The sequence below is a fragment of the Citrus sinensis genome, chromosome 6 (genome assembly GCF_022201045.2).
Source record: "Citrus sinensis cultivar Valencia sweet orange chromosome 6, DVS_A1.0, whole genome shotgun sequence".
In the NCBI taxonomy this organism is placed as follows: domain Eukaryota; kingdom Viridiplantae; phylum Streptophyta; class Magnoliopsida; order Sapindales; family Rutaceae; genus Citrus; species Citrus sinensis.
In genome coordinates, this window is record NC_068561.1 from 17513981 (window position 1) to 17540146 (window position 26166).

The following is a 26166-nucleotide window of genomic DNA, read 5'->3' on the forward strand; positions in this document are numbered from 1 at the left end:
AATTGAATCATCCATCTCTCAGTGCCAAGAAGCTAGCTTGCTAGTAGCAACATTTAAGCCGAGTTTGTATGTTATTTCCAATTATTAAATTTGTTATTTTTCTTCTTATATTGATGTTTTTATTTATGTAGGAAGATCTGTTATAATAAAAAAAAAATGATCTCTTTTTAGTAAAGTTGTGATACTAATTTAATATTAGTAAGATTAATCTCACAGCCTCCTCTAGCATCCCACAATTTTTATTAAAAAAGGAAAATTAATGATGAAATGTGTTCGACATTAATGAAATTTAAAATGAATAGGTATTTGATACCCAAATTATAGAAAAATTAACATATTTTAGATTAGTAGATCTTGTAAAAAATGGACAAATAATTCGCTATAGGAATGGATTTAGCTTTATATTGGTAAGTTTGGACAATCTTAGAATCAAAATGCAAATCTCAAAACAAAATGGCATTTCTTCATTTGCAAATGAAGCTGAAATGGGATGAAAGCGGCATCAAACGATTGGGGTCCACTTACGGAGTTGGTAAGAATCACTAGGTAAAAATAATTCCAAAGAAAGTATTTTAGTACGTTATGTATTTTTAAAATGTTTAGTTAAAGAAACTGTTAAAAGAAAAGAAATAATGAGATGGGATGACTTAATATAAAACTAATATACATAGATATAATCATTTAATCTTTGCTTGTAAGCTTTGGTTGATAGATATGGTGGGCTGCTTTCGTCTCACATCACCGCTAGTGTATTTGAAAATTGCGATTCATTTTCCAACAATAACATTAGCAACCACAACCACTTTTGGGCAACGTGTTCACAAATTTAGGCAGCTAAAACATAAAAAATCATTGTTGCACAGTTGACTCCACTATCTGTCACACTGCTGCTTCTTTTTTCTAAGCAAAGAAAAGAGTGTTTTTTGTAAATTTTCCCGGAAAATTTATACACTAGTGGTGGTTGTTATGGAGTTTATTTATATCTATTGATTTGTTGTAGTAGATGGTGTGATTATGACGGTGAGTAGGAGCCGCCAATGGAGCCGTATTGTTTGTTAAATGGGTTAGAAAATTAGAAAATTAGAAAACGGACTATCTAAATTCTAAAACATCTATATTACTCATAAAATTGTTCGCATATTGGGCTAACTTTGGATCAAATGTGGGGGAGAAACAAATGATTTGAGCTATACACAGTGATAGAAATCTCTAGAAACTATCAAAAGTAGTGACGGGGATCAATTGTGCGTAAATTCCAATAATGCTATATAATCCAAAATGTTTGCCTTTTCCCCTTCTGGGCTACTTGAAAAATGGAAGGCCAACTTTATGGGTAATAGGCCCTACTCATGATGCAGTTTGGGCTTCATCTTTTTCGGGTAGAATTAAGCTTTTTAAGATTTTTTTTTTTTTTGATTACATGAGACTATTGCTCAAATTACAGTTCAAATTACAACTCATATTACATGAGAGTATAATTAATATGTACAATCATATATTTATACTGAGCCCTATTGATATGAATACTGATATGACACCGCTCAGATTTTTAACCCTCTCAAATATTCGAGGGATGTCAAACTCTCATCCTGGGAGAAAGATTGTCTTCACTCGAGCTCAAGGGCTCCAAGGAAGAATATTTAAATTAAATCCCTACAATGCGACTGCGGGGGCTCGAACCCCTTCCCTCACATTTGTGAGGGAGGGGCTCTAGCCACTTGGGCTAAGCCCAAGTGGTTTAAGCTTTTTAAGATTTGAAATCGACAAAGCAATAAAAACACTTTAATTTTTTTTTAATTCAAATACTATCGGATTTATTTTCTTTAAAAGAGTTCTTTCTCGACGAATTAAGGATCCGGCCCACCGGTAAGCCAAGGTCTCAATGACGGTCCGCTGAATTTAAAAACAATGTGAAAATATTGGTTTGATCTTTGAAATAATGTTAATACCAAATATTTGAACACGGAGACTTTGGCTCATTGTATACATATAATTGCCGGTAGTTGTCTTTCGAATGGACATTTGGGTAAATAGGAGAAAGGACCATAAACATTAGATAAGCAATTGGCTGAAGCAAGCTGAAGAAATTGAATAAATTTTGAGAAAATTTAGTGTCTCATTATGATGCCTCAAAATTGAGCTTGTGGGTGTTAAAAGCTTTCTTGGCCCTCGCCTCTATTGTTTGCAGATGTTGATAGAACATTAGAGCTTTTAATACGTCAAGGTTGGGCTGCTTTTTCCGAACGTGCTTTTAGGTGGCAAAATTGTAAACCGACCAATTTTTTTTTTTTTTTTGGGTTATGGTTGCTAGCATCTAAGCTGTATCTTTTTTATCCTTTTCATCTCTCGGCGCTATCGCATTTATTATTATTAAACTGGTGAAAATGACATGTAATTTACTCAATTTGGCACTCATGACAATTGAATCCACAAACTCGTAAATCTGTCTAAACTCGCCTGTTAAAACCCGTCCGCTACTGATAGTTTTATGGGTTGCAGGCGGGTTTGATATTATAAATTGAAATCCACACTAAGTTACAGGTGGATTTAATATTAGCAAATATCCAACAGTTACCTGCATGAATATCCGCCAACCCATAATTTTTTTAATTATTTTTAATTTAATTTTAATAGAAAAATATTAAATCTAAAAATATACTTATTGTAATTCTGATTGAATTTTCTTTAACTTAATGCATGGATTATTATATACATATTGTAATTTTACTTATTATAATTTTGTATGGACTATTATTCTTTAAGTTAATGCATGGATTATTTAATTATTATAATTCCGTTCTTTAGATTAGTATCGAAAACATATTATTCTTTAGAAAATATTAATCTTAATCATTATTGTAGGAATCGTGTTAGTGGTAAATCAAATAAATACATTTTCTTTGAGCTTGTGTTGAATGACAATATGAAATGATAATTGTTATGTTTAGATACTATTTTGTGTTTTTTTTTATGAATTTGTGTATTTTATACTTAAATATGAGAATTTGTATTGGCTTGATGTTGGAATTTTATTTTTCTATTTACAGTAGTTAAATTTAGAATTGAGTATGTTATGTGGAATTTTAGGTTTTTTTTTATAAATTCACCTATTAAACATTTGTAATTTTAAATGTAGAAACCCACAAAAAATCCACTAAATATCATTGCGGATTTGGTAATTGTCAAAACTTGCAGGGGGCGGATCTTCTTAAAAAAATTAGTTTGGTAATTTAAATTTTGTGTGGGTATCGGTTTAGTAATGGCAAACTCGCTGCGGACAGTGTCCATTACCATGCTTACTCGTCACCGTTGTCAAATCTCAAATGCACAATGATAGTTGGATATTTTCAGCCTAATTGTCGACCACGACATAATGATTGTGGTATTTATATTTTTTAGAAAATAAAAGTGTTGCACTTGAAAATGATTATATATACATGCATCAATCTAAAAGTTTAAATTTGTTAAAATTCGGAAAAGCTATTAAACTATGTGGTTTAATAGTACAATGATCGTGAAAACTGTTAAATTGTATAGTTTAATAGTGTAATGATGTTGTACTATTAAATTGTAAAGTTTAATAACTTTTCTAAATTTTAATAAAGTTTAGAATCCCGTATCAAATTAGCACATATATATGTATATATAGTTATTCTCTAATAAGGACATTCTTATTTTGTTAAAGCGAGGATATCACTAAAATAAAAAAATCAAAATTCAATACATTGAAAACTATATTTAAAAAAAAATTACTGGCTTCTGCACTTTAACAAAGTGAGGATGCGCATGTTTTAAAAATATGAATATAAAGTCATAGAGTATTATCTTTATAAATTATGATCATTTTCTAATATGAGGTGTCTTGAATTCTTAAAAATCTTGTGATACATGTCTATTAGTAATATTATATAGTAGATTTTTTTTTGTTATGTTTTTATATGGTAAATAAATCACTAGTATTTTACTCTTGGAAAACTTAGATAAAAAAGAATATTTAGTGCCTGTTTGGTATGGCTTATTTAAGAGCCATAAGTGCTTATTTAATCGTATAAGCACTTTTTAAAATTTTTTATGGTGTTTGGTTATTTTTTTAATAGAGTTTTTTTAGCTTAAATAAGCTAATTTACCTCTACTAGTAAAAGCCCAAAATTTGAGCTTTTGGGAGTAGAGGCTATAGAGCTTTTCTAAAAATATATAATATAAAAAATATCACACAATTTAATGGTTCAAAAGTGCTTTTTTTATTGACTACCAAACACCCAGTGACTTTTTGTCCAAAAGCTCTATTGGTATAAGCTCTACTGCTATAAGCTTTACTGTTATAAGCTCTATTTAATAAGCTGTACCAAACGGAGCCTTAATCCTTTCCCTGATTATAAATAACATTTAGTCAAAGGTAGACAACATTACTCAATTTTAAATTCTTTTTTTGTCGTTGGGTTCATATCTCAGTGGCAGCCTACGAGGCTGCGCCTATGACTTTGGGGGCGTAGTGTCGAGCCCGGCTTTTTTTTATTTATTATTTTTAAGTAGGGGGTGGGCAAAGTCCAAATATATTTTTATTTTTGCCCCTTACTACCCCAAAGACTCGACCCCAGGCATCAGCTGCCACAAGCTTGATGCTGTTACCAACTCGATCACGTCCTTGGGGTTGAGCCTAATTTTTAAGTTGAGATTCTAACTTCTCTTCTCAATATATAATTAGGTAGGTAATCATCATCCTACAAATATGAATAGAGTATATATATTTTAATGAGGATGGATACGTCGCAATAAGAGAATAGAAATTTAAATTGTGTTATAATGAAATTGATATAGGATTAGTCATAGTTTATTATAAATAAAAATAGTCATTTGATTGTAATATATCGGTATTTTAAAAATCTTATTTTAAAATGTGCATACGTGTCTGTTACGGCCAACTGTTATCTTATAGTAGATAGACAACTCAAAACTCAGAAGTGTTGTTTTGTTGTGGGTTGGGTCTCCGATCCAGCATGTATGTCAAAGGCCTTTTAACCCATTTTAGAGACTTTAAACAAGCTTCAAAGTCAAAGAAAAGCGGTCCAAGTAACGAAGCAGAAAGAGACGTGACTTTGCACTCTGAGCATAATTTGATACCAATAATCGAACCAAAAAATAATTGAAAAAGAAAAAGAATGTGGGATCATGAAAATATTCCTTAATTTTTATCATTATATAAGAAAAAAGGACTCCAATGTAATCGGTCATTATCTCTTAATTATACTATCACCAAAAATATAAAGAAGAAGGTAAAGGTATGCATCAATATGTAATGTGTAACCACCATCATACATTCATTTAGAATGAGAGAAAATAAAGAGACACAGGAAAGAAAGATCATTTTTTTTTCTTTCCTTGTCAAAAGAAGGTATTTCCTCTACTTTTGTTCCCCACAAAGAGAAGATTATTGAGAAAACAAAACAAATAAATAAAACTTTGTATTTCTTTATGACTAAAGTGTTTGGAAATATTATATAATCTTACCATAGATAGTACTATTTGTCTAAATTCCTAGCGTACCCAACAATATTTAGTATAAAAATCATATGCATGTTACGAGCCATTTTATACATTATAAGCAAGAGTACTATAAATTATATTATCCATTTTTTTGTTAGATGCCTCAATTTCACGTTACATGTCTCATTTTTTAATAAATCCTAAACTATTATTACACATAAAATATAATGCACAGATTGGGAAGCATAGCCAAAAGTGGGGAAAAGAAAATTGAAAATTAAGAGAAATGGGTCATTTGCTAGTATATCCTACATGCTAAATGTTCAAAACCAAACTCAATGAGCCCACCTATTCCCATATTTCATGGGAAAATAATCATAAATAATATCAAGCAATCAAAATTTGGACACCAAATCTCTTGCATTAAAAGAAAATACTTTATTAAAAAAATTTAAAGCCAAGCCATTAGCTGTTGCTTGCTAGCAAGTTGCACATCACATGAATCACGACGTAGCGAAAATATTGTTGTGTTTGGTTACCAATGCATAATATAAGCTTATGATTAGGAGCAATAATCTCGAGATTTTAATAAAAAAATGATGCGTTACCACTTCACCCAATTGATGCTAACTTCGCATTAATGCACCAAGACGACATGTACTCATTTAATTAACATGAAAAAACACAAAGTGGTCCATATGTACCTTCTACCACCCTAAATAATAATTATTGATCTAATCGTACAAGATTTCTCATAATGACCAATTTGCAACGTAATCAATACACAAAGCCAATAAGAATATGTTGGAAACTAGTTCAGGGTTTTGTATAATTGTTTTGCTTTGGCTGCAAGCATAGTTCCTCCTGTTGTTTATGTCATAACAAAAGAGCATACATGGAATTGTTTTAATTTAACTAAAATTTTCGATTCGAGGCTTGAGAATGCAGCTGCGTTAAATATTTATTAGGAGAGTTTTATCGTCTTAATAGCCTTACTTAATTTGAATATGAATTAGTCAAGACCTAATATAATTTTTAAATATTAAATAATTTAATATACCAAAAAAGAGCGTACATGTACCTTTTTCTCAAAGACTTTAGGAATTGTTAATTATTAATTCCTGAAAGCTCAAATATCACAGCATAAACGGCTGCTTATTAATTAAATCTTCAAGACTTTGACCTTTTGACTTGGGGATTGTGCAATTGAATTAACCAAAAAAAAAAAGGAAAAAAATGAAATTATTAATTATACATAGATACTCACTTCGTGCAAGCCAGACTGGCTAAGCCAGAAATAAGATCTTGGGGCCCATATGATGAAATGACTTTCGTACAGTTTTTATTTGTTCATTAAAATTTGAATCATGGAAAAATAGGGGATACAAAATTAATTTTGATTTTACCCACTTCTCAACATTAATTTCTCTTGACTTTGCCCACCATTTTTTCCAGTTCAAAATAAGAGAGGACATAAAAAAAAAATATTTTGTTGACACAGAGTTTTAACTTTTAAAGAAACTCTTTGAATGTATGAATTGAAAAGTTGAGTTTGAACGAATGGCAGCTGGGTGGCCAGTTAGGTAGATCTGGTCAGGACCTTGAGGCTGCTTATTCTGATAGTGTTAGTAAAAGTCAACATTAAATTTCGGTCAAAGTACGTAGAGTATGGCTGGTAATTAACTAAACATATGGTCATACCTTTGATGCTGCCATCTGTATTTTGCAAAAATAACGCGCTTTTTGTTTTTTTGATTAAATATTGAATTATTTAACGTTTGATTACTTTTATGAAAAAAAAGCTATGGACAACTCTATAGTTTATAAAATAGACATTGAGATTATATTTCCCAAATTAGTGTAAGAATAAAAATTTTAAAATTAAGATTTTCTCATAACCTAAACCTGCCTAAATTTTGAAAGATTTCTTGATATGTTTACATTATTCACTGTATTTAGAGACCGGTTAGAATTACTTTTGAGAGGCTAAAAGTGATTCTAAAAAGTTGAAAGTTAATTTTAGCATTAGATTTTTTTTTTTTTAAGAATTGCTTTTGGTAAAATTACCCCATTCATTTTGAAAAATGAGAAAGAAATAACTTTTTAAAATTCAATTTTCATAATCAGTTTTTTACTTATGGCCCATTTGGGTTGCTTTTGAGAGACTTTAAAGTGATTTTGAAAAGTTAAAATTTAATTTTAGTATTTGGTAAATTTTTTTGTAAATATTTTTTGACAAAATCATCTCATCTTATAATAGATTTTGAAAAGCTTGAAAGCAATGGCTTTTCAAAGTCTGATTTTGATAATCACCTTTATACATAAAATCATTAAATTTAAAGCTACTATTATTACAACCAATTATATTGAGATTATCAAATAAAATAAAATTAACAATATAAAACATTTATTTTAGTTATCAGTTATTGTATGTACGCAATAAAAAACTTTTATATACATGTTTATAATTGTTTAAATAAATTTTATTCTATATTATGTATAATATAGTCATTTATATTCATACAACAGTTTAACAGTAAGTTTTACTAAACACTAAAGACTGCTCTTAAATTCGTAACACTTTTTAAAATAAATTTTACCAAACGTTTAACTAATTCTTTTCACATCTGATTATTTCTACGGCACAATTAATAGTTATTATTTTAAGAACTACAACATTACCAAATTGGATCATAATACAATCTCATATATATCCTCACATATGTTATAACAATTTAAAATTATTCTCATGCCATTATGGATTAGAATAATTAAATTTAAACATGGCACTTAATAAAAATTTATTCCCTTTTATTTTGCAAATTCTGTTAACCGCCTTTGATAAATAAAAATCCGGATAGGTGTTCCTGTATTTTTCATTCTTATTTCAAATTCAAGCCATGACCATGGCATCAATAACTGTCTGTATTTATTAAAGAGTAATGCTACACATCCCAAATTTTTTATCCTAAAAAGTTATCTCAAATGATGTGTCATTTATCAATTGGCTGGTGAAATAATGCAATTAATTCACTTGGATCTTATAAAAAATTATCAACCACTCAATTAATGACATATTATTTGGGATAATTTTTTAGGATAAAAATTTGGGATTAGCACTACTCTTTATTAAAAGCATATAGAATTTATGTACTTAACATCAATGGATACGAGGACCGTCAATTTGACTAATTAATTAAATCGTCACAATATTTAAACAGAGGTCTGGCAAGACCATGTGGGATAATCTGATGAAGGATCTTGACACTAAATTTCAGATAAATTATATACCTTGGATTTGATCAAATCTTTTATTAAAGCCGTAAGGATCTACTTGTGGTCCGTCTAATCTCTACCCAGCCCAAAAAAAAAAAAAAAAAAAGGAAACAAAATTGCGTATCATGCATAATGCACATGCAACGCAGTTTAAATAATAATAATAATAATAAAACTGAAGCTAAATCTTTGTCGGCCGTTCAAATACTGACTGGCCATAGCTAGTGGATCAATGAATAATTTCATCTTGGATAAACCATAATCAGCCTCATGCGGTTCTTTATTTTCTAGCCTTTGTGTTTCGCTCAACTAGACTGTAGCTGAAGTTTGTGATTTGGTTAGCCGGCCAATACTCATTAGCATTTGTGTTTAACATGTTTAGCTATGGTTTAGTGACTAGATCAATTCCGTTGAGGATCTTTAATATTTCACCTCATATATTATTATTCAAATTTAGGCTTCAACCATATCACCACTAATGTAGGGAATCCAATCAGAAATTCGTAGTCACGTATGTTTGAAAAGAACAATATTGTAAGACTTCGTTTGAGATTAAGGTTGAAATACCATAAGCAACTTATTCATAAGTTTTGAAAAAAAATAATATTTGGTAATTTTTTTAAAAGCTACTTGTTTAATAAATTTCTCCATTCTAATAATAGCGTTTTAAAATAAGTGTGGGTTACTTTTTATAAGCAGGTTATTGAATAAGTCACAACATCTTTTTTAAATTCTTATATTATAAGTTATAACCTTAATATTTTAATAAAAAGAACATTATATTTTATTTTCCATAACCCCTAATATACAAATAAAAGACAATTTAAACTTACCATCTATTTTTGTTGTTATATAATAAAATAACATTTTATAATCAAATTTACCAATAAGGATGGGCAAAAATCTAACTCGACTGATTTGACCCGACTTGACTCAAAAATTCTGAGTATGGGTCGGATGCTGATTTAAGGACAAACCCAATTGCATGGTTTTTTTTTTTTTTTGTGTGAATCCAATCGGGTTCTATTCGGATCAGATCAAGCCTAATCCAATTTGACAGTCCGATTGGATTTTAAAAAATAACAAAATCAAAAGACACACCCACACACACAAAAAGTCCACACCCCCCTCCCTAGTTAATCGAGTTGCGAAAAATTCTCTCCAACGCTTGCTTATAGATAAGAGCATCAAATATGATCAAAACTTAATTTGAGTTTTTGATTCGATCCAATTGGATTCAAACTTAGTTCTGATCAAATTGGATGGAATTATAAGCTTGGATTGTGTTCAAATGATTTTTTTTCTCAACCCGATTGGCTCGAAGTTCGATTTAGTTGATTCGAACCAAAATTTGCTCCCATATCTACCAAATATATGTATTATATTTTCAAATTTACTACTACTGTAATATTCTAATTTACCAAACACTAAACTACTTCTTTTATCATCAATTTCTTTCATTCGTACATAACTTATTTTATCACCCACCAAAATTTGAAGCTGGCCCTAAGATGAATGACCTCTTAGAATTATTTGAATTACACTCCTTTTATACCTTTTCCCTCGTCTTAATAAGATTCACAAAAAAAAAAATATTATTATTAGATTATTGGCTTTAACCAAAAAAAAAAAAATGTTTGTTCATCTGATTGAAATGGTAAAATCTCTTATGTAAAAAATAAGAGGTCTGAAATTTGAACCTTAGTCACATGATAAATCTTTAATGAAAAGAATTTCCATGCTACAGTTTTTGTAAATCCTAAAAAGGTATTTATAAAAAATTAACATTATTTTTTTAAAATTAAAATAGGCAAAAAGTTTAAATAATTAATCGATTAGATCCTACTCATTGTTAATAAATTTCATGAGATAAATAATAACATAAGTTTCATAGCTAATATGATCTGGCAACTACATTTAGTTAGTTTTTGGTCAATGTAATTGAAAATTAATAATCATAGTAATGAGGATTTAATTGGTTAGTTATTCAAATTTATTATTAATTTGAAATAGTTAAAAAAATGTGAATTATTTGTTATTAATTTTTTAAAGGTGTGGTGAGTTGAGTTCGCACAATTTACGGGTTGAAAATATAACCATTTTTAAAGAAGACATGCATAGTAAATCTTAAGTTTAAGTCTCAAGTATTATCCTAATTTATAATTTTTAAGTCAAATATGGCTTTGTATTTAGCCTATAATACGACGTATTGTTGGTCATTTTTAACTCTTGTAATATATGTTATTACTTTGAAAAAAAGAAAAGAAAAGAAAGAAAAAAGGACTTTGTCAGACCTAAATTAACCCCAAAAATATTCAATTGGCTGAAAAATCCTGATTTCCTTCTCTGTAACCAAGTGAGAAACATATTATTGATTCAAAGACATTTGAGCTTTCTAATTAATTAAAAAAGGAGCCACGCCAAGATATTAACTTTATAACATTTATTTAATCGGATCAAATCTGTCACTGTAGACGATCAACATATTACAAATAATATATATAGTGATTGTTTGAAAGTTGAAGTTGAAACCATGGAGGCAGAGGTTAGTTTGGTCAAATAAGTTGTGTATGAAAAGTATTTATGATTAAAACAAGTTTTGGTGTATAGCTAGGAAGATGAGGAAACAAGGTCCTGTCCTTGAGGGGCAAGCGAGGCTTTTGTGTGAGGGACATTTCTAAGGAAGTTACCTTTAAATAGGGAACAGCCCATTCACGTAACCGGTAAACATTAAATATATATATTAATTCCTATGCCTATAAATACATTCATTCTTCTAACCAAAAGCAGTTCTTTGTTAAGTGCTTCCTTTCTCTGTCTTCTCTTTCCCTCTCCCTCTCTCTCTTTCTCTCTATTTAATCTTCATAAAATCATGCCTGCTCAAGTGATGCCTGAGACGAATCTCCAAGGCATTCATGTCTTGGCTTGGGATGACGCTCCTCCTTCTCACAGAAGGTAGCTTCTATAAGAAATGTTGCATTTAATTAATTAATTAATTTAATTGTTTGCTAATTTGTTGCTATTTATAAGAAATGTTGCATTTAATTAATTAATTTATTTAACTGTTTGCTAATTTGTTGCTATTTAATTAATTTACAGGCTGGAGGGGAAAGTTGCTATAATAACGGGCGGTGCCAGAGGCATTGGCGAGGCTGCGGTGAGATTATTTGCCCGGCACGGCGCCAAAGTCGTGATAGCCGACGTCGAAGACACACTTGGCTCAGTTCTTGCTAGCACGTTAGCTCCGGCGCCTGTCACCTTTGTTCACTGTGACGTTAGCCTAGAAGAAGACATCGAGAACTTAATCAACTCGACGGTTTCTCGATACGGACGTCTCGACATTCTCTACAACAATGCCGGGGTTCTTGGGAATCAACGTAAGCACAAGAGCATTATTGACTTTGACGCCGATGAATTTGACAATGTCATGCGTGTGAACGTTAAGGGGATGGCTCTAGGAATCAAGCACGCCGCACGTGTGATGATTAACAGAGGAGGTGGTTGCATCATCTCCACGGCCAGCGTCGCCGGGGTCATGGGGGGACTAGGCCCCCACGCTTACACGGCTTCGAAACATGCCATTGTGGGGCTGACAAAGAATGCTGCTTGTGAGCTTGGCCGATATGGGATTAGGGTTAATTGTATCTCTCCGTTTGGGGTGGCAACGTCAATGCTTGTTAATGCATGGAGAAATAGTGGTGATGGCGAAGAAGAAGATGAGTGCATGAACTTTGGGATTCCCAGTCAAAAAGAAGTCAGAAAAATGGAAGAGTTCGTGAGTGGGCTTGGGAATTTGAAAGGGACGACACTTAGGTCGAAAGATATTGCTGAGGCTGCTCTGTATCTTGCTAGTGATGAATCTAGATATGTAAGTGGACACAATCTTGTTGTAGATGGTGGTGTCACCACATCAAGAAATTGTGTTGGCTTGTAACAAGTAATTTATTTTTATTTTCGTGGGGATACTTTTGTTCAATTTCCAAGGTTATGAATGAAGACCGGTTCTTGTGTATAATTTCTTGGAGGTGTGTGATTGATTTGTCAATGGAATGGACAACTTTAAACGTTACATTTTATATTCATGAATGTGAACGAATTAAATTAAAATCAGTATGTCGTGTCAACGAGGACGGCTTTGGTGCTTTTCATATATCATTATCATATATAATCAGGGAAAACTCGTTTAAGTTAAATCTAAATTACAAGTATATCAATTTTTTTTCAATTTCACACCTACCAAGCTGGGGCTTATTCTTGTGCGTTTGGTCGAAGTAGTCAGATAAAATTTATGTTTTAGAATAACCTTCATTTTTTTTCTACATTTTTTTAATTAATCAATGCTTATGAAACAGAGATTAATAATTAATCAGTTGGCTCATGTTGGCTCATGGTGCGTGAGTCTTAGATTTTGTTTTAAATAGCATCCACTTGAAATACTAGGTGCACTAGCTATGACTTCTCTTTTTTTTTTTTTTTTAAAAAAAATGTTTAATTATATATAGGGATTATTCCAAAGAAAGAGGAGAGATGAATTAACTGAAGGAACAAGTTGATCGATCAAATCTCTAGAGCTCTGGCCTCCGGGCATTAGGTTGGGGCACTAATGCATTATGTAGTAGATGATGGTACATAAAAAATGCATTTTTGGGGACAAATAGGAGCTGTAGAGTTGACCCCATTGCATGAATCCCGACAAATGGGTTCTTGAAAAGGGACTTGAAGAGAAGATTTATGTAAGCCAGCCATGAATGTTTAAAAGAATGGGTAATTTTTAAAAATTTTCCCTGAGGTTTTGGTTTGTTGCAAGTAGATGGCGAGAATTTATTTATTTGTAAAAATCTCTTATCGTCAGTTAACTTTAACATTGACCGTTAGTTGACTGTGCAAAGACAATATTACCCTTAACAACAGTTTGTAGACAGAAATAACTAAAAAAAAATTAAAATTGTTGGCGCGAAAAATACAAATCCTATTTTTTGACAATTTTATCCTTGTCAATTCTAAAGATTTACAATATCATAGGTAAAGATTATAACTATTTCATTTTCAAGTTTTTAATTTTATCTTTTTTATAGGAACTTTAAGAAAATATTAATAATTTAAAGAGAATTTTTTAATTTTATCTTTCTTGTAGGAATTTTAAGAAAATATCAATAATTTAAAGAGGATAAAATAACCAACAATTTTAAATTTTTTTTAGTTATTTCCGTCTACAAATCGTTATTAAGGGTAATATTGTCTTTGCACAGTCAACTAACGGTCAATATTAAAGTTAACTGATGGTAGGGAGTTTTTTATAAATAAATAAATTCTCGCCATCTATTTGTAACAAGCCAAAACTTCAGGAGAGATTTTTAAAAATTACCCTTAAAAGATTTATAAACAAAAACTGCTAAAGCCGAGGCCCGATAGTATGAACTGTAGATTTTGCAGCAGCATTTGCATTTGCCTTGCGATGTGGCCTTTTTCTCATTAATAAACTTATGCTAGTTTAAGAATACTCTTTAATTATATGAGGAAAAAAAGAACACTCTTTGATTTTAGTGTTAGTTAAAGAAAACTCGGACCATTTGCTCTCTTTTCCTTCTCCGACAAATTAAATCTACTATTCCCGTAGACTTGCGTGATTCTCTCCTTCCCCACGTACACTAAAGAGACTAAAATCTTTTTGACAGATTTGACTTGTACCAATGAAGTCATTTCTTATTAACTACTCATTAATTGATTAAAGATAGTTTTTTTTTTGGTCATTTTCATCTGTTTTTGACAAAATAAAAACTCCCAATAAGTTGTAGAGGTGATGAAAGAATCCCTAAAAAAAAATTAGTGATTGCTTTTTCACAATATTTTATCTATTTTCTGAAGAGGATGATAATTTTTTTATTGAAGATCAAACCAATCAATAATACATCGTCTTAAAAATAATTGAAATAAATTTAAATACAATACCTAACATAACTCAAACCTTGCGTCTCCTTCACTACAAACCTTTTCTTCCCATTAAAAGCCATATACCTTGACTAAAAATGTCTTCGGAAGGAAATGTCTACCACTACTACGATCCTTCTTGAAAGTGAGGAACATTAAAGAATTGTTAGTGGTTTGAGGAGGGCACGTGATCGATGCTTCAGAAACCAAACAAGTAGGTAGCTAGCCAGTACTTGTCTTGATAAGATAAGCTGAAAAGCTTCCCTAGAAATCGACCTAGCTTAATTTCTTTCTGTGTCTCTCTCTGGCAGCTGGCTTGCATTGTAGAAATTAGAGAGACTTTGAACAGGTGGCGACAATGAGCTTACTTACAGCTCAATAAAACTTGAGAAATTCAACGTTGAGCAGCTGTCAAGACCAAAACATTACCTAAGCATGAGTTGTAAGAACCTCAACTGTGGTGTGCTCCACTATTCATGCACACACTCAAATGTTCTTTCTACAGTGGAATGTCCATACAAAAGTATGCATAAAACATTTTGTGCGAATATATCTCCATGGCCATATTTACATAGATAATCATTTTCATGGTGGTTTATAATATTGTAAAATAATTTTTAAGTATTACAAAAGATTTTAAATAAATCACATATATAGTGTCCAGCCGATCGGTTAGCTTGCTTGGGGTTTGGATAGACTCTTAAGTCGTTCATAAAACTTGCATTTCAGTTGAAAAGCCATAAAAGATTAACCATCGGGCACCGGCCAGCCAAGCAGATATGCGGCAGCTTGTTGGGGCAGCTAAGCATGATTCAGAAAATTAGTCAGTCGTATTGTAATGTACTTTGTATTAACTATATGTGAGGAATCTTTGCACTTTTCTGTAGAATATACTTCACGACTATGTATACAAAGTATTCAAGATCAGACCAGTGACCGACCATTGGATATGGTGATCGTATTGTTGCATAATTGTTTATTATTGTATGATCTTGGTGCAAATTAAACTATTGAATGTACTAAAAATGACATTCCCATAACGTGGTTCAGAGCTTTGAAGAACACAAGGAGATCTTGACGAGCAATACTAAATTGGCACTTGTCCACCACTTTGTACAAGTGGAACCTAGAGCTATAGGATTTATAGTTAATTTAATTTCATTATATGTATTGTTTTCTTCAGTTAGTTGACTGGCATGGATAAAATCGAATCTTTGACAGATAAACAAGTGTCCTTTCCAATTAATCATGAAATCTTAATTAGGTATTTTTCCTGGTTTAGCACTTGACTGAGGTTTAACAGTCAAAGAGTTTCTTATTCATTATTATTATTCGTTGAATGCTTCTTGTTCTCTAGTTAGTATCAATTAAACAAACCGATTAAGATTGTTGGAAGATTTGAATTTGATACTTTTGACTTGGTGAAATTTTGGATTTGGATCCGGCCCAATTGTTGAAATTTGGGTTGACTGTTGAGGGTCATTACTCATTTGTCCCAGTCCAAGCTCAACTTTTTTAGCAGAGCTGAATTTGGACCTCACGAAGAAACTCCAACTCAGGAAGCACCATGAAGTTTGACCCAAAATAAGACAAGTAGACTACCAAATAAGATTACGAGCAGTAATAGTTAGTCCCTTTATTATATCTAATCAGCCTCTATTCGGTTAATTCCATTAAAAATTTTAAGCTAATCTTTATCTCTCAACATATCAGATTTAATCCCAGATTTACGTTAGTATAATTTTTATCCTTTTTCCAATCATCCGCCATATAAAACTTATAAAATCTATTGAAAAAAAAAACTCTCAACATCACTATATTCTCTCTCTTTCTTTTTAAGAGTTTTATCCATTATTACCATAACCATAGAAAAAGATTTGATACTTCTTCATCATCCTTTATTGAGTACTATAAATTGATTTTTTTTCCATGATTACAAAAGTAGAATATACAATATTTGAGAAGAAATAATAATTTAAAATTTTTTAAAGAAATTAAGGTTTAAGAAATTAGATTAATTACATTAGATATTAATAGAAATTATCATATGGGTGTACTTAAAAGCTCTTTACCCTTTTAAATCATTTTACATAAGTATAACATATGTATTAGTATAGAAGTGATTAGTCAGGGCTGATAAGATATAATGGGAGATTAAATATCACAACTCTAAGATCAATTAACGAGATTTTTATTTCATCAAATGCAATGATAGTAGATCCACAAACAGTTTTGTATAAATTAATGTGTACAAACTAATGTGGCCTAAAAAAATTAGTTAAAAAATGATAAAAATTATTATTTTTAATTATGTAAGTTGATAATAATTTTATGCAATTAGGTTGTATAAAATTATTGTGATTCTGTCATTATTTTAGATAGTTATCAAGAAGTTGCCAAAATCTTCAGACTCTTTTAAGAAGATATAAAGTTAGTTTTCCATTTTTCTTTCTCCAAACAAATTGGCCAATTGAAAGGAGTAGTATATTATAAAGTCCTATGTTTTAGATCGGATATCAAGATGTCCTAAATCTTAATAATTGAAATATGGAAAAATAACTTAAGTTTATCAGATGAAACCATGAAAGAGTCCAGCCCAGGTGTCTCATCGTTAGTAGTGGTTCGCTGTAAGCAAGAAAATTACTGAGTTGTGCGATTTAATACGAAAAAATTATGAATGAAATGATGAAACTATCAATAATATAAATCTGTTCACTGAATAGACTAGTCCGTTGGGTTGAGATGTCGTCCTTCCCCCCACATCAAATCAATTTATAATTAAGGCAACAGACGAGGACTAAATGCTCAACATTGCCACTGTTCGAGATATGCTTGCAATATCCCAGATACCGCTGGACCTCGAAAAAATCAAACACCAAATATTGAAGTAACCTCTCTGTTTTCCCTTAAATTTGCTTTCAAAAGAGTGGCTGTGTCTGTAGCATCATCATAACGATCACTCCTCTCATCAGGAGGCTTTAAGGCCGGCCAGACGCAGCAAATTAACAGAGCTACCCAGCGGTGGACGTGGACTTTATTTTTTACCGTGACTTTTTGCTTAAAAATAAGGGGGATAAACATTTGATGTGTCCTTTAGCACCACCACGTGTCAGCTTACATGTGTTACTTCCTCTGACTCATCTCTTTCTTTAACACTTGACATTTAAGAAATCTCAATCTTTTCTTTTGGCCCATTTGAGTCCCCTTTTGTTATTTTCCTCGCAATTTATAGTCCAAATGGGTTCCAAAGGAAACGATTCAAGGGGATCAAAGCCAATGAGAAGGAGGTCTCAAACTAGAAGAATGCTCCAAGACTCTGTTATTAACATGGCCGAAGCTAGAAGAGAGATTGTTCAAGCCTTGCAGCTTCATAGATCATCAACAAGAACAGCAGCAGCAGCAGCAGCAACAACAACATCAGCATCGGCGACAACATCGTCATCAGCACAGTGTTGTTACTACTCACTAACTGAGGCAATGCCAATTCCCGAGCCTATTTGGTCAACTACAGCACCTACAATACCGGCAGCACCTTCAGCAACAGCAGCAGCTGCCATGGAAAGCCTAGAATTTGAGTGGGGTCAAAGCCAAGCTGCTGCTTATAATTGGTGGCTGGGGTTTCTGAAAACATTGGATGGCAAGATTAACAATGTTGAAAATTACTCCAAGTACCCACATTCAAGGGTGTTTGGGTGCCAGGATAATTTGAAACTGGGTGAAGGAAAATTTGCTGTGGATGCAAGTGATGATCAACAAAACACAGCTCCTGATGAATGGTTGACGTTTCCAACAAGTGATGATCAACAAGGTGATCACACCACAACAACAACAAACCCATAAGATAAGATTAAAATCGTCGTTTGTTTCCACGAATTAATTGGGTTTTATATACTTATAATTAATTAATACGATAATTATTTTCATTTTATTAACTTCTACACGTTAATTAAAAATATTGGGTGTTGCACCTGCTGCCTTTATCATGCCATTTTTAATCGGTTGTGTGATGTGTAGCATGAGATAAGAGATAACGCAGCAAGTGGATTGTTATTAACCAGTTTTGTAGAGGTAACCAAATACGTATGGACATGTATCAGTCCAGAATAATGCCACATTAGAAAGTGTGCATGATGACTGTAGCATAACTATTATGTATTAATATCCAATAACAAAGTTGTATGGCCACTTGTCAGTGCCGTGTGGTCACATGTCATTATTTCAGTGGGTTAACATTGATAGTCATCATCCCTTCTCCTATTTTTTTTTTCATTTTTTAACAATCCTATTATTATAATTAGTTGTAGTACAATTGGTAATATATACAATCATATAATTATTGAGATAATTTTAAATTAAATCTATGGAGCAAATTTTAAACTTTTATTTTCATTAATATTTAAGAGATATTTACTTTATTGACAATTTGTGAAAGGAGAAAAAAATTATCTCTACTCAATTTATTTGAAATGTGTCTATCACATTTATCTATAAGATCATCTTAAAAATTCATCATGTATGCTTTATTTTAAATTTGTTTACATTATTTCATTTAACTATGTAAATATAAATATACATGTATTGAAAGTTTTACGAGTGAGAGAATATAAATTAATGGTGTGTTTACTTGAGTGTTTAAGGAATGAGAATAAAACTCATATTTACTTGGCAAAATATAATTTGGGAATGAGAATAAAATGTGTGGGTTCCATACAATTTGGGAATAAGAAATGAGAATTCCATTTCCATGGTGGTTGGGAGCGGAGATTACTATTTCCTGAACTAACTTTTGTATTTCTCTGTTTTTTTCATATTTTTCGAATTACTCTCGTTCAAATCACAATTAATTTTATTATTTTAAATATCATTATTATTGTTATTATTAAATTCTACTAATTTTATTATTTTAATTATTATTAATTATTAATTATTTTTATTAATATTATAATTATTAATATTTATTATTATTAATTTTATTTTTTAATTAATATCATTTTTATAATAATATTTATACATGTATCTAGTTAATGAAAATTATATTATTTAATACTATAGATATTTGGGTAAATCGATTCTCATTCTCATTCGTTATTCTCTTTTATTTTGTCAAGTAAACACGTCAATGACATTTCAACACATTTATATTCTCACTTATTTTTACCAAGTAAATATTGGAATCTCATTTCTATTCCTCATTCTTATTTCAGTCTAGTCTATTCTTATTCCTAGTCTATTCTCATTCTATAAAATAAATGCAGTAGGATAGAATTCGATTCAAAGATTTGATCTAATGCTTTTTAAATGATTTTATTTATTTTGATCGGATGGTTTTTAAATAGTTTTATTTGTTTGGATATATGAGTTGAATCATGAAAGGAGGAGAATAAAGATCGAAGATATTTGTGTTCGTAATGACGCGAGGATGAGTGTGAATGTGATGGAATGTTTAACATTTCATATCTTAGCTGGTTCATTTCAAAATCAATAATATGAATCTCTATTGTTCTGAGACAAAGAGATTCAATACAAGTGAGCCCGAAGAAACCCAAACAACCGTGCTTGCCCAGCTGGAGGATGCATCTTTAGCCCAATTTCAGCCTCCACTGCATTGATTGGGTATTTATTTTGAGTAGGGCCAGGCACTATTTGGTTCAGTTTCGTTGTAGCCCAGAACAAAATCAAAACCAATTAGTTCACAATTTTATAAACTAAACAGGAACCAAATACTAGAATCGAACCGAACCAATCAAATTAATTCAGTTTAGTTCATTTTGTTTCCACGGTTTGGTTCTTGTTTTGTTTGATTGGAGCAATTTTATCTTGTACATTCAATGAAAAAACAACATGATAGTAATATAATATTATTATCACAACAATCAGCGGTCCATAAATTCACAAACAATAAACAACATAATAAAATCAAAAAAAATTTACATAATAAAGTTTAACATGAAACAATTTACATAGTTTAAAAATTCACTACAAATTATAAAATCCGTAACAAAAAATAAAATGAGAAAGCAACAGCACAAAATCACAAATAATAATATTAAAACTTCACAGCAAATTACCAACATGCACTACATCCACATCCAAGTACTTACACTATCTCTCAAAATGAGCCTAAAACTGATAATTTAACATATTAAATAAAGTATATACTATTACATCAAGAATTACTTGTATTAACTAACATAAAATTTATTTTAATTTTTGACTTTTAATTATCCGAACTTTTTTTTTAAAATTACTCTTATTCATTGAATATGGCTCAAATGCCAAATTTATACAAAATTTGAATGCATAAAAGGACATATCAATTACATAATTTAAGAATTTCTTCCATATATATTAAAAACTACATACTATAATAGTCATAATCTTGTCACATTTACCTGTCATGGTGTCAATGGTTCTAGTAGTATATGCGGGTCACAAAACTAGTAATTAGTGGTGGGCGCAGGTGAGCCAGACACCCTATTTTATGAGGGTTATAGCTTACAGATTATGTAAGATTTCCAATTGCACATTTTATGAGAACTGTACCTTACAGATTGTATAAGGTAGCCTAACCCCATACATGCATGCAATGGCTTATAATGACCTTCATAGTCCTGAAGGATCCAATTCATCATTCATAGGATTTTCAGGATTATATGTGATTCCTTTGGATCTTCATGTATCATTCCTCTTCAAGCTGGCGAGTTCGAAATTTGTCTACTAACAACTTGTCTACAGTTCGTCACCAACTGGACCAATTATGACAAATTGACAACAATGCATTTGATCATAAAAACTCTGGATAGTGGCGATGAAGCTGCACGCATGGCTCATATGATGATCCCATGACATTGACAGTCACAGACCCCTTTAATCAGGATCGCAAATTGATTGGCACTCATTACCTAACAAAGACAAACGATGAGACCCTTTTTAATTTGTATCGAAAAGGACTGAGCTCTCGTTAATCATTTAACTTGCTTTGTATTGTATCAAAGAGACCACATCGATCAATCAAAGGCCCCATTTTCCTAGTCCTCTTCTTACCACTCATTTATATTTTTGGCCATCTCTAACAAATTAAAACCACAAAGTTTTAATGGCAACACAGTAGGTCCAACGGCCCGATTTCATAATGCAGTTCTGCAATTTAATTTGATGTTCCAGAACAAATTAAGACACTGACTATTCGCTAAGGCTATTTCAACTTTCAAGACCCCTGGGTAGTCAAATTAATAAAGCTCTATAAAATTTTGAATCATTCGCCTTGAAAACCAATTTACAAGGAAAGAAAATCATGATATTTGTACCTCTGTTTGAATTTTCATCTGACCTCGTGAGCAAACCTCTTAAGAAAACCTAACGAGTAAGGGCCATCATTGCTTGAAAAGGATTTCTCTCCAGCTGAGATGACCTCTCAACGAGCTAATTACATGATTTGAGTGGATGAGAAACGATTCAAATGAATGTGCAGAAGCAATCAAGCAAAGGCACTTAATTGGCAGTGTTAATGCAAATATCATTTAAGAAATTTCCATACTTCTATCAGACAGCTAGAATCGAAAACCCGACACAATAATAGCCAACTGAGTCCCCATATGCTTGTGTATGTGATCGTTCAGTCGATGATTGTAGGGTTTGGGATTAGGAGCGTATATGTATGTCCAAAACTTCATGCATGTACACGAGGGGTTCTTGGTTGGATCCAACTGGTAGCTTAAATGCATGCTTACGTATCAAGTATTTATTTCTTTTTGGTATAAAAATGCTGTGGTCCTTGGGCTTTCCAACCGAGGAGATTTGCATTATGCAATGAGGGCTCCACTTAATTTGATCATTGGCAAGTCGAAGAAATTAATGAAATGGTCCATGTTGTTCTTGTAGAACTTTCTTATCAAACCCAACAACTCTCCTTAATTTCTTTATCTCTCCATTGCACTTTTAGTAGATAGTTTTTGTGTAGGAAAAGTCTAAATTCATACAATTAAACTTAAACATATATAGTCTGGGAGCTGTAGGAGTTTAAATCATATAACTATAGCACAATTAAAAAGCTCGCGGAGAATAACACAAAAAATTATAAAAAGATGAAAGCCAAAGGCGCCCAGGCGGATCGCTTCACTCGCTCCAGTCACTTCCCTCCAAGGGAACCTTCCTTCCCTCTGGAAAAATCAACGTCGCACATGTAAATATTATAAGGAAGAACTAAATTCTCATGGGAACTCGAACTTTTGTCCTTCCAAATGACAGGAAAGACTACTACCTTACCACCTGCCCAACAACATATGTGGCAAATTATGTTAATTACGCGTTGTTATTGTGAGTCAGTCTTCTGTACAGATGCCTAAAAGTTGGAAAATTCACATTTTGCCCTATACAGTAGTGTATATCACAGATGTGCTCAAACAAATAATGTTATAATTACTAGACATTGTCATACTCAAACTTTGTAATGTTTGACATTATTTCTTTAATAATTTTGTCTAAATTATTATTTAAAAGTTATATTTACTACATATTATTAACTTTTGTTTGATAATTATAGCTTTTTTCTACAACAATTATAACTTAAAAACTATAGCATCTCAATCTCAAATGGGACCTAAATTTAATAACTTAATATTCATCCAACCATAGTTTACGAATAAAATCTTTCAAAATTTTATATGGTTAGTAATGATTGTTTGGAACATTATTTCATGTTAGAAGAAAAATTGTGTTCACTTCACCTTTCAAATCATGGTACAATTATTTAATTAGAATACAGGCATCCTTAGAATAATTGCGGCCTTTTTAGGGTTTTATCAAATAGCAGTAATTAGCACACGCTGAAAGTGACCGGGCGGCTTCCTTGGTTGGTCTCGGTTTCAATCAAAAACAAGGACAAAATTAAAGCAAAGAGACGAGTCAAAACAGTCAAGTTTGCCACTTTGCCTCCAGCCTGGCATTCAATTTGAGCCACATCCATCTAGTAATTCACCGAAAATGGCCGAAATATTCGTCCTCTACTTACTGTCTCTTAACTCCTAGTGTCCTTCTTGTCTACCCAATGAAAATAGCTGGTTAAAAGAGACTTTCATAGCAATCATAGAGGACGAAAACACTAATGAAAAGTTAATATATCTTTAACATATCTAGGGTATATAGTTGGTTGAGGTGCAAACATGGTATAAGATCGCTAAACTTTCAAGCATAATTGGATAAGTGATTGGTATAGAGATTAATTGTTGTTGATGTGAATTGTTTTTTTTTTTTTAAGGAATTGGTGTTATTTCGTCAAAATTCAAATAATTTTGGACATTCTATATGTGATATCATTACAAGATATTCAATCATAAGTTTTTTGTTGATAAGAGTCTGACAAGTAGTTTTCAAGAAACTTTATTTAGTTGGTCATCCAATTTCAAATTTTAAAAAAGATAGGGAATCAAAAAGTTATTTACACTTTACCTACGCCTCTACTAAGATTTTTCTATTACCAAAACCAGCAAACTGCAACTCGGGGTGAAAGTTGAACAACAAAAATTCTTTATTGTTACAATTACTTGCAACTTGCAAGCACGATCTCGATCTATCTGCTGTTATTAATTTCCCATATGTTTGGTGTCAACGAAAAGAACATCAAAACTCTCTAAGATTTTAGGTTACTATAATATGGTCAATTTTATTCCATAAAGGGATGATAAAAAAATGGCCGCTTTGTCCGTTTTAAGATCCAATACTTGTATACATGTCGAAGAAATTAAACAAATCAATCATTTTTACATAATTGCAAATTGTGTCCTCTTTCTCAGCTTTGTTAGTTCCAGGGAGCAATCAGAGCAACCACTGGCTCAAAATGTTGCAGGACAAATTTTAGAAAACCCCCGATTAATATAAAACCAAATGAGTCAACTTCTAGCATTGTCTATACGCCAAACAGACAAAGGAATCACAGACATTCCGAACTACGAAATGGCACTTTAATTATAAAAGTTAAATTAAATTGTAGATATTTGTGTAGCTATGTGGGAGCGGTGCCAACTACAAATTAACTCCCCATCGATTTGTCCCGTAAAGAACCATTCGAAAATTACTAATATATTTAAATTTTTATATGTTGATGTTAACTTATCAATTATGTAGCATTAAATTCATCAACTTCTAATAAGCAAATCTAGACCTTTGAATTTTATAATACGTCACTTTTTTCTTTTTCTTTTTTGGAAAAAGGACTAAACCCCACTCTCCACTCTCCAGTCTCCATTGTTAATTTTCTTCTATAAAAGGAGCAAACTCAATGAACAAAAATAATCAAGCAACCCAAAATCAAAACCTTAGCTCCGTTTGATCTTCAAAGTTGTTGTAACAAATTATTAGCTATCTCAACTTTGATAATGCAAATGGAAGGTACCACCAACAACGTTGAAACTTCAATGGCAGAACAAAACCAGGAGGCTATTGTTAAAGCCCTATACAAAGCATTGGCAAATGATGAAATGGAGAACGTGGCCAAATATTTGGCTAGTGACTTGGAGTATTGGTTTCATGGCCCACCAACATGCCAGCATATGGTGAGGTTGCTGACCGGAGAATCAAGCAAAGCGACGTTCAAGTTCGAGCCGCGAAGCGTGGAGGTGGTGGGGGATTGTGTGATAGCTGAGGGCTGGGAAGGAGCTCCAGCTTACTGGGTGCATGTGTGGACTGTGAATGTGAAAGATGGCTTGATCACTCAATTTAGAGAGTATTTTAATACATGGCTCACTGTCAAAGATTTGAGGCCACCGCGTTGGGAGATCAGAGTCAGACATGAACGGAACACTTTGTGGCAGAGCCAGCCGAGGGATCTTGCTCGCCGCTCATTGCCTAGCCTTTTGCTCACCATTTAGGTTTTTGATGCTGTTGTTGTTGCATGGAAATGTAGCTAGCTAGCTTTGGTTAGCTGGCTAGCTTTGGAAATAACTGTAAAATTTAATGTTTAAGTATATTTTGCATGTGGGCTATTTAAGTTATCAACGTATTGTTGGTGTCCATTTCTTTTGTTGACGGAAATCTCAAGAGATTATTTTGTTGAAAATTGATATTTAGTTTGCTGCTTGCCAGTTGAAGGGTGGTATGCCGTTTCACTTAAAGCCGGCAACTATAAAATATATAACTGATTACTGGGATTGTAAATTCTTATTTTAAAAAATGTGAACGTCCACATTTGAAAAAGCCCTAAAAAATTTTAAACTTTCCTCTAAATTTGAATCTAGGTCTTAGACTTGCCTACAATTTTGTAGATGTGAAGTCTGAAATTTTGAGTTAGCCTGAGGCTGAAAGGGACCGGAGCGGTCAATGATGACTGGTGATGGTTCCGTTTTGGTCACTTGTAGATGGTGATCATGTGTGGTCTAAAACCATATTTTAACTAAAATGAGTTTCAGGTCCAGTATTTGCATTTGTATGATTAACACGAGTTCCTACAAACCCACGGTTTCAGTAAAGGTTATGTTCTCAAGT

General features: G+C 31.9%; 2 protein-coding genes across 2 annotated transcripts; both read left to right on the top strand.

Moving 5' to 3' along the window:
- Nucleotides 1–11534: 11534 nt before the first annotated feature.
- LOC102611586 (short-chain dehydrogenase reductase 2a) lies at nucleotides 11535–12775 on the top strand. Its single transcript, XM_006481072.4, has 2 exons — nucleotides 11535–11715; nucleotides 11860–12775. The coding sequence occupies exons 1-2, from the start codon at nucleotides 11633–11635 to the stop codon at nucleotides 12692–12694; spliced, it is 918 nt and encodes a 305-aa protein (XP_006481135.1). The 5' UTR covers nucleotides 11535–11632; the 3' UTR covers nucleotides 12695–12775.
- A 12167-nt stretch (nucleotides 12776–24942) lies between these two features.
- Nucleotides 24943–25676, top strand: LOC102611888 (wound-induced protein 1). Its single transcript, XM_006481073.4, has one exon. The coding sequence runs from the start codon at nucleotides 25062–25064 to the stop codon at nucleotides 25551–25553; it is 492 nt and encodes a 163-aa protein (XP_006481136.1). The 5' UTR covers nucleotides 24943–25061; the 3' UTR covers nucleotides 25554–25676.
- The last annotated feature ends 490 nt before the right edge of the window (nucleotides 25677–26166 follow it).